This window comes from Babylonia areolata, chromosome 21 (assembly GCF_041734735.1).
Source record: "Babylonia areolata isolate BAREFJ2019XMU chromosome 21, ASM4173473v1, whole genome shotgun sequence".
NCBI classification, from domain to species: domain Eukaryota; kingdom Metazoa; phylum Mollusca; class Gastropoda; order Neogastropoda; family Buccinidae; genus Babylonia; species Babylonia areolata.
In genome coordinates this window covers 32,314,636-32,324,874 of record NC_134896.1, presented here as the reverse complement: position 1 = coordinate 32,324,874, position 10,239 = coordinate 32,314,636, and the positions used below count along the sequence as shown (strand labels likewise).

General features: G+C 42.8%; 1 protein-coding gene across 1 annotated transcript in view; it reads right to left on the bottom strand.

Annotated features, from left to right (window-relative positions):
* The window catches only part of LOC143295891 (calpain-9-like), a 106,023-nt gene that overhangs the window by 2,168 nt on the left and 93,616 nt on the right, over nt 1-10,239 (bottom strand). Inside the window, 2 exon segments of the mRNA XM_076607565.1 lie at nt 878-936; nt 3,043-3,159. Of these exon segments, the coding sequence (XP_076463680.1) occupies nt 878-936; nt 3,043-3,159 (176 nt within the window).

Here is a 10,239-nt window from a genome sequence, read left to right as displayed (position 1 = left end):
ACATGAATAAAACCATGAGGATTAGGTAAAATAAACCAACTCTCCTTGCTAAAGTCTAAGACTGTTTCAATCAGTGCATTAGTTATTGTACTCCAACAAACATCTTTGTAAGCTGTGACACATATACATCAAACCAAGATGTTTACTGATTCATTTCAAAATCATCCACAGCAAAACAAATGGTCCCCAACACATTTTTTGTAAAAGACCCTTGCTGTATATCACACAATGTGTTGACCTCAGTATGTCAAAACAACTCGCTCCACACTGCTGCAATACAGTGTCCAGTCCTGTGTTTCCTGGGTCAAAAGAGACCCATACTTTGTACAAAGATTTCCCCTTTATATGCTTTGCAAAAAAACAAAACAAAAAAGTCTGTGCATTTCAACACATGATAAAGCATGGTGAGGGATATGTTGGTGGTTTTTTGTTTTTTTTACAGAGCATGTTATTCATTTTTGTATGATAAAAGCTGTGAAATTGTTCCATACATTGCCCATCAAGTTAACATCCTCAAACAAGAAGCATGCAAGTCTTGGAAGACAACTGGGTCTCTTTCGACTGGGGTTACTTCACTCAGGATGGCCAGTCTTCTCCCTTTGTTTCCCCCACAGAGACCCAATCTGATGTCCAATGGGTGTCTGAATGGCCCAGACTATAGCTTTCAAAGTTAAAAATGCAGTATTCTTTGTCTTCACCCACCTCTTCATTGTGAGAATCTTTTGCTCGTTACATTGTAATGAAGTCACTGTCATCACTGCCTCTTTTATCGTTAATTCGAAGAGAGTTGAAGCACTTCTGAGCACACACACACACACACACAACCTGCACAGTTCAGTCAAAGAGACAGTGGATGAAATGTTAATCAAAGCCTTACACTTTCAATGTCATAGGGTGCAAAGCCTTGGTTCTCAGGGTCCAGTCCACGGAAAGAATCTGAAAACACAACAGTTTCTCTTTCACAACAGTGAAACAGTTTTAAAGGCTACAGACATAGAAATGGAGAAGGAAAACACACACACATCTCAGGTCTGTGTGACCCTGGACAGAAACAAGACCTTGAAATTGTTATTTCCACATTTCTGTGTGGGAATGCCATTTTCTGAAACATTTTGTAAGCTGTTTCTAGTATGGTATCAGTTTAAGGGCGTGCCTTATTTTTCAGCATGTGTTGAGAGACTGCCTGTACGAGCCAATGAATAGCCTTGATACAAAGACAGCTTTAACTCTGCATTCAAAATATCCTATCAATTTTTTTTTTAAAACGCATTGGTGGTCTGAACCTCAGAAATATTTTCACGATTGAACTGAAAATAAAAAACAGACTTCAAATTTTGTCAGAGGGAACAAAAACTCTGCCATTCAGATAATGCTCCCTAGCTGTGACAAGTACTTAACCGTATTACAATGGGAATCCTACATGAAATCCATACATGTAAAAAAAATTTTTTTTTTTAAAAGAGCATTTTTCATTCATTATCAGTTGTTTCATTAAATTAACATCTCTTTTACGAAGTCCAAGAATTTTTTTTTTTTTTTAACCAATTGTACACTATCTATTCCAAATATGCACCTCTGATTCCACCCACCATCTACCCTCTTTCCCTCCACTCACCATGCAACCCCCCTCTCCTACCCTAAACCCTTTCAGTGACAGGGGGAAAACAGTAGAAAGTGGTGTTTCAGGTCATAAAACAGTATCCAAAACAATACACCTAAAACTGAGAAAATGGTCTGGAGATATACCACTCTAGATAAACTGTGTGAATTTTCAGCCTTCAAGAGCAATTTCCCTTTTTCTGATGACGTCATCAGTGACGCCAGTATGCACGTATGTGATACTTTATGGCAGTCAAGGGTTTCCGATAACATTTTAATGTGAAAATGAATACTTTATCAAAATGTCTGCAATCACCAGTATGTGTGACGGGACATCAAACAAAATTCCTCTTCCACAATAAAGTATTATTAATAAATAGATGTAATCTATCAATGTACACACACACACACACACAAAGAATGAGAATCACAACAGCAAACCAACAACACAATGACAAACCCACCCGTCAAGAGCTAACAGGTGACATAAGCAGTTCAAAAATATTTGGTTGGTTGGATGGTTTATTCATTTATAGGCCATTACCGCTCATGAAAGGGCGTTACAAAATGAACGGAAGAGAAAAAGAATCACAGACAAAACATATTTTTCCCAGTGATGTATACACTCAGCTAAGCAATATAGTGAGGCAAGTTATACATACTGCATCACAAATGGTACATGTTTTGTTAATCACTCAAAGATGTTAGTGTGGATCGTAGCTTAAATGATTAGATCAAATAAATTGACAGATTTCTGATAGTTCGTTTGTGGGTAAATACCATAAGTAACAACAATCTAAACTGGCTTGGGAACTTATAAAATTTCAATGGTATGTATCATACTCTAAGGTCATACAGGACAGGACAGGATAGAACAAAGTGCACTTCATTTTATTTCTCTTTCTTGCAAAATGGACATAATAAATCAGTTTTCATTATGTTCTGTGTAATCGTAAGTATGTTCAGCAATTTCTGAAATAAGTCTAAATCTCGTAACTGCATAGATACATCAGTAAATATGTTTTGACATTAAGCGCAGTACAAAATGCTCTATAAACATTAAATGTGTTACTGTTGTTGACATGGTTATCCAATTCTTACCATCTGCATAGAATAAGCCTTTCTTCAATCCCCTCCACACCTTGATTAAGCCATACATAGTCAAATCCAAACATATACAATTTAAAATGTATATCAGCAGCCCAGATTCCATTTCCGTGTGCATCCATAATGAAACAACATTTTATATGCTCTGTGTGGCAATCTGGACTCCTGCATTTTTAATAATTTCAGCCAATATCTAATGCATTTCGAAGCTGAATATATATATATATATAGAGAGAGAGAGAGAGAGAAAGAGAGAGAGAGATAAACAGATACAGGATACCTGTTTGTTTCTCAAAATCATGAACAGTTCAAGCAGACAAGACATCAGAGACTCACTCAGCATGGTTTTGAGGCGCACAGCACACACAATGAAGTCCCCAAAGTCGATCTTGCCCTCACGGTTGCTGTACCGCATCACCAATGACTGCAGGGTGCGGTTACTCAACCGGAAACCTGGTCACACAGCAACACATGCACAGTCTTTTTAACTGGTCATTCTTCCCCCTAAACCTGGTCATGCAACAACACGCAGTCTCTTAACTGGTCATTGTCCCCTTAATTCTGGTCACACAGCAACACACAAACCTTTTAATCTGTTATTATTTCCCCATAGACCTGGTCACACAACAACACACACACACACACACAACCTTTTAACTGGTAATTTTCCCCATAATCCTAGTCATGCAACAACATACACAACCTTTTAATTGGTCATTTTCCCCCAAAACCTGGTCACACAACACACAAAACCTTTTAATTGGTCATTTTCCCCATAAACCTGGTCATGCAAGAACACACACAACTTTTTAATTGGTCATTTTTCCCCTAATTCTGCTCATGCAACGGCATGCACAACCTTTCAATTAGTCATTTCCCCCCTTAATTTTGTCAAGCAACAGCATACACAACCTTTTAATTGGCCATTGTCCTCTTAAACCTGCTCATGCAACAACACACACACAACCTTTTAATTGGTCATTTTCCCCTAAAACTTGGTCACAACAACACACAACCTTTTAATTGGCCATTGTCCTCTTAAACCTGGTCATACAACAACACACACAACCTTCTAATTGGTTATTCTTCCCCCTAAAATTACATTAAAATTACAACCATGTATTGAAAGGACTTTTCCTCCCTGTCATATTGAACTTCCAGGATGATGGATGCTGCTGACCCTCACACCGTTTTACTAGGACCGTTATTCTCCCTGTAGAGTACACATACACTCGAAGTCTCTTTGTTTAGATGTTTTTAGTATTTATTTCAACATAATGGAGTGTCATGCTGTCTGCCCGAATTACGACCGGCTGCTTCCGGTTCATCACGTGACCTCTAATTCTTAGTTAAAGGGAACTAACAATAATGGACATAATTCAATATGAGAACATTACATCCCTCCCAACATTGAATGAAAACTTTACATAATATATGATTTAAATTTAAATTGAATTGACTTAGAAAAAGAAAACAAGCTCCTGCTTAAACAAGCTCCTGCTTTAACAACATTGAAACTTTGATCAAGAGACTTTTATAAATGATAGGATTCAGTTATTTTAAACATGAAATGAATTATCACACTCAGTCCAAAAATAATATGAATCAACGTTTGAACTTGAAGTTAAAATTAAAGAAAGGTTTATCTTTGGAAACAGTCTCCGTAGCCATGTCAAAATGAAACGAAGCCTTCTTGGCATAGTCCAATAGATTCAGCATTGAGTCAAGTTCCATTGCTCATCAAACAAACCAACATAATCAAATACATGTACACTAATCTAGTGTTTACTGGTGCAAAGTATTATTTTGTTGAAGTGCATGATAATAACAGGAATCACCAGGTTCATTATTTTGTTTGCCTGTAATGCGTAATGATTATCAGCTTCTCCTCCACCTATTTGAATGAAAAGAGTGATCTAAATGATAAATTAAAAAAAAAAAAAATTGCGCCTACTCTATAACTCCACAACTATACTGGAGTTATGGTCTAGGTAAACCGAGCCAGTAGGGCCTTTCTAGGGTTATACCTAGCTAACTATGCACCACAATGAAGAACACAGAATTTGATGACCAGGTAAATCCAATGTTATCAGCGGCCAGGTGTATATGGGTACTGCTGATGGTAGTGATGCTGGAGCGATAGTCCATGACGGTTACTGATCTAGCACATAGTCCTGCAAGTGTCCTGGTTTGCGGACATTTCTACTGCTCCTGCGGAGTTGGGGTTGCGACTGGGATTTGGATTTCGGCTGCTTTGGACTGGGGAGTGACTGGGGAATATGTTTGGAATTTGACTGGGGCATGGGGCTGGGATGTGGCACTAAATTCTCAGTCTGTATGGCCACGGGCGGGGAACTGGGAAGTCTGCGGGGTGGGGTTTTGATGCGACTGCCGTTGCTGGTGATGATGTCCTCTGCGACGGCTGCTCTTGCGGCGATGACGTCGTCGCTGGGGATGTCCTCATCCTCGGTGAGGGCCTCGTCCTCCTGCATCGCGGGCTGTGTCGTGTCAGGAAGCCTCCGGAACATCGCAGCGTTGCGGGTCACTGTAGAGCCATCGGGTTTGACGGCAGTGACCATAGAGCCCTTGCTCGCTGTGACAACGAGCGGCTTAGGCCAGAAGGGAGTGGAGAACTTGTCCTGCTTGGCCTGACGAACCAGGACCTTATCTCCTGCGGAGATTCTGCTGGGCTTGGCGTGATGACGACGGTCAGCAGCAATCTTCATCCTTTTCTTGGCATCACCATCTCGCTGTCGTAGCTCTTTGTCGACTGGGCTGCTCGATGGTTCGTGCAGCTGTGGCATCTTGGTTCTCGGTTCTCGTCCGAACATCAGGTAGTACGGCGAGAAACAGGTAGTTGCGTGTGGTGTGCATCTGTACATGCGAAGAAACACATACATGTCCTGTTTCCAGTTCTTGTGTTGGATTTTGGCAGAACGAATTGACTTCAGAAGCGGTTTGTTGAACGTCTCTGCTTGCGAGTTTGATCTTGGCCACAAGGGTGTGATCTTGCGATGCTTGACGCCACACTGTGTCAGAAAGTTTTTCCATGTAGTGGATCGGAACTGTGGTCCATTGTCTGTTTTGATCACTTTTGGGAAACTGAACTCGGCAAAAATTTTGTCCACGACTGGAATGATGGAGTCAATGGTTGTCTTGCGAACGATTTCGACGACTGGATACCGGGAGTATTCGTCTTGGATTACCAGAAGGCTCTCGCCACTTGGTAATGGTCCGCAAAAGTCCATACTGAGATGCTGCCAGGGTCCTGGGGGGAGTTCAGACATGGCAAGTGGCTCCATGTTTCTCCTGTTGGTGTTTGCTTGGCATGGAATACATTCGCGAATGGCCTTCTCAGCTTTTGTAGTCATGTTTGGAAACCATACCTTTGAGCGTAGGAGCGCCTTGGTCTTGTTGATTCCTTGGTGACCTTCATGAGCTAACTTGATGACTTTGTCTTGTAGCGCACTCGGAATGACCACTAGTATTCCCTGGAGTAAGATGTCTTGCTCAGCATTGATGCTCAAACTGTCTTTGACGTTGCGGAATGCTCTGAATGTTTCCGCCTGCATGTCTGGTGGGCATGTGTGCCATCGGCCTGTTCGGACCAACTCCATGATCTTCACCAGTGTGGGATCACCTGTGGTTGCTCTCCGGATGTCTTCTGTAGTGATGGCGACTGGGGTGTTCGTGTCGGTGACGAACTGTACGAATTCTTCCGCTGCTTTCTCCTCTCTGGATGAGACGGTGCCAGGGATTGGATGTCTTGAAAGGTAGTCTGCCGGATTGTCCTTGCCTGGCTTGTACACGACCTCCATTTTGTAGGGTTGAAGTCGCATGGCCCATCTTTGAATTCTGGCGGGGGGTGACGGCTTGCTCCAGATGGTGGTTAGGGGTTTGTGATCGGTGACCACTGTGAAGCTGCTGCCACGAACATAGATGTCAAAATGTTCACAGGCCCATACGATGGCTAGCGCTTCTCGCTCTGTTTGAGAGTAGCACTGTTCTACTTCACTCAGGGCCCGGCTGGCGTAGCATACTGGCTTGTTTTCTTGAGAAAGAAGAGCGGCGATGCCCACAGGGCTGGCGTCCACCAGTATCTCAGTTTTCTTGCTGGTGTCGAAGTACACCAGGGTTGCTGACTCACACAGTGCTTGTTTCACGGCACACAGAGCTCTAGCTTCTTCTTCGCCCCAGCTCCACGGCACGTCTTGTCTGGTGAGACGACGGAGAGGCTCTGTGATGGTTGCAAAGTTCGGAATGAACCTAGCACTGTACTGCGCCATTCCAAGAAACGAACGGAGTTCGGAGCTGTTCTGAGGTTCTGCGGCGTCCTTGAGCGCGGCGACCTTGGCTGGGTCAGGTCTGAGTCCGTCGGCACTGAAGATGAATCCGTAGAACTCGATCTCCTTCTTTCTGAACTGGCACTTGGAACTGTTCACGGTCAGCCCAGCTTGATGGAGAGTGGTGAGTAGCTTGTGCAGATTTCTATCATGTTCTTCAGCGTCTTTGCCAAAAACTATAATGTCATCACTGACGTTGCGACTACCTGCTACATCAGCTATCACAGTTTGTATGGTGTGTTGGAAGATCTCTGCGGCTGAATTTATGCCAAAACTGAGACGTTTGTAACGGTATAGTCCACAGTGTGTAGAGAACGTTGTGATTCCCCGGGATTCAGGTTTGAGTGTCAGTTGATGGTAGCCCGATCTCAAATCGATCTTGCTGAAAACTGTTGCGCCGTGTAAGTCGGTGACCAGCTCCTCGATCGTTGGTGTGACATGACGTGTCCTCATGATTGCCTTGTTTGCGTCTCTCATGTCTACGCAGAGTCGTATCTCGGCTGGTTTCTTTGGCTTCGGTACAGTCACTATTCTTGAAACCCATTCTGTCGATGAGTCTGACACTTTTTCTATGACATCCTCCTTTTCAAGTTTTTCAAGCTCTTTCTCCACTTGGCTTCTGAGATGGAACGGTACTCGCGAGTGTTTTCTAGCAACAGGGGGTACACTTTTGTCTACATGTATTGTCACTTCAACGTTTTTGAGGTTGCCTATGCCTTCAGTGATACCAGGATACTTGCTCAGAATGTCTTTCTGGATGAAGTTCACGTCAATTTGCAGGATCCCAAGCTCTTCTGACGTCTGTCGTCCTAGCAACGGCGGTTGAGAGCCCGGAATGACTAAGAACTCAGCTGTGACTGGTTGTTTTCCTGCGACTTGGATTTCTGCTTTCACCATTTTCTTGGCTGTTATCGGTGGTGATCCATAGGGGTATAGTGTACGCTTGCATTCCTCAAATTCGGCACCTCGTTGCTTCAGTTTGGCAGCTGCTGTAGAGTTGAGAATGTTGACCGACGCGCCACTGTCCACGATCATGTTAATGGGTTCATCCTCAATCAGTACTGTTACCTCATTGGGGGTTGGCTCAACTGCGAAGACGTATTCATCCGAGTCCGATGATGGTTGTTGTTCCGAGTATAATGACTGTTGTTGTTGTTCCTCCACAAAGTGAAGTCGACGACGGTTTTTCCTTCCAGCTCGCCCTCTGTTTTGTCGCTGACCTCGTTGGCCTTCAGTTGTTTCTCGTTTTGGTTTGCGGCATTGGGCAGCAAAATGGCCTTTCAAATTGCAATTCCAACAAGTCACGTTTTGTGAACATCTACACTCAGAAGATTTATGTCCTGCACGTCCGCATCGGCCACACTTGATACTGGAGTGGGTACTCACACTGCTACTAGAGTTACTGTTTGCACCTCTACTACCTCTGTATTTGCTACTGTCAGTGTTTCTGTCAACTCTGCCTCTGCCACTACTTTGTCTGACTGCAAACACGTTTTCTCTTTCACCTGCTATCAACTGGGACTGTTGTTCTGACAGTTCTTTGGAAGCGGCTAAGGACAGACATTTTTCCAGTGTCAAGTCTTTTTCTGCTAGTAGCCTAGTACGGAGTTTGTCAGAAGCACACTTGTCTATCACTTGGTCACGTATGAAGTCGGCTGTGCCATCGCCAAAGTCACAGTCCTTGGCTAGTTGACGAAGTCGGGTAACATACTGTGCTACACTTTCATTGTCACCCTGCTTTGCTTGACGAAACATGTGACGGAGGTACGGGAGATTCTTTGCCGGTTTGAAATAGTTCGTCAGTGCTTCTGCTGCCTGTTCATACTCTGGCGGTTGTGGGTCGAACGTGAAAAATATTTCTTGGGTTTCTGTACCTGCACAGTGAAGCAAAAGTTGTCTCTTCTGTCTTCCGTCAGTGCATCCTGAAGCGTCAGCAAAAAGTTCGAAGCTTCTAAGCCATCTTTCCCAACGCTGAAACATGCTAGCAACATCACCATGTGGGTCGAACGGAGACACGGACGGCACGGAGATGTTTGCAACAGTTCTGACTGCTGCTGCTGCATTTTGTTCGTTTTCTCCCATTGCGCGGTGTTCGGTTACTCACTCGTCGCCAAATGTAGAGTACACATACACTCGAAGTCTCTTTGTTTAGATGTTTTTAGTATTTATTTCAACATAATGGAGTGTCATGCTGTCTGCCCGAATTACGACCGGCTGCTTCCGGTTCATCACGTGACCTCTAATTCTTAGTTAAAGGGAACTAACAATAATGGACATAATTCAATATGAGAACATTACACTCCCTAAAATTGTATTTAACTAGAGGAGCATAGTAAAACTGGTACATACTGTAAAACTGATTTACATGTGTGGCGGTTTGGAAAACTGGTTCATGTTGCTGCAAACTTGATTTTTTTGCACACACACACACACACACACATACACACACTCACTCTCTCTCTCTTTTGCTCTTGGACTGGAAGTGAAGTTGCCCAAATCCCTTCCACAATGTCTGTCTGTATGTAACTGTGTGTGGGGAGGGGAGGGTGTGTGGAGAAAGTGAGGGAGCAGGGTGTGGGGGGTGGGGCATCTGAATGAATGAATGCAGGATCCAACTGGATTAATAAACATGTATTCTATTCTATTCTATCCATTCCTGTAGGTCTATTTTACTGTATCAATTTCCGTAGATCACAGTAGTTGGTCTATGTTAATGTGTATGTACACTGATTGACTGAAACCATTTATTGTCAGATTAACTTCTTGTTGTACTGACACTTTTGCAACAATTTGAATAAATATTAACTGAGCAACTGAAAATCTAATTTGAGGAAAAAAACCCAATAAACCCCCCCAATGATATGAATTTAAAAAGAACATATTCAACAAAGCAATTTACCAAATTTCATTAATATCAATATCTCAAAAAATGTTTTAACACACACACATACGTGTATCCCCCACCCACTACCTACATACATCCATGCATGCATATATATATATATATATATATATATATATATATGTGTGTGTGTGTGTGTGTGTGTGTGTGTGTGTGTGTGTGAAGGTAAGTACAACAAGTACAACAAAAAGTTAATCTGACAATAAATCGTTTCAGTGTGAAGGTATGTTAGTGCAAATGTATATGTGCGAGGGTGGGTGGATGTGTAGGTGAGAGAGAAAGAGTGTA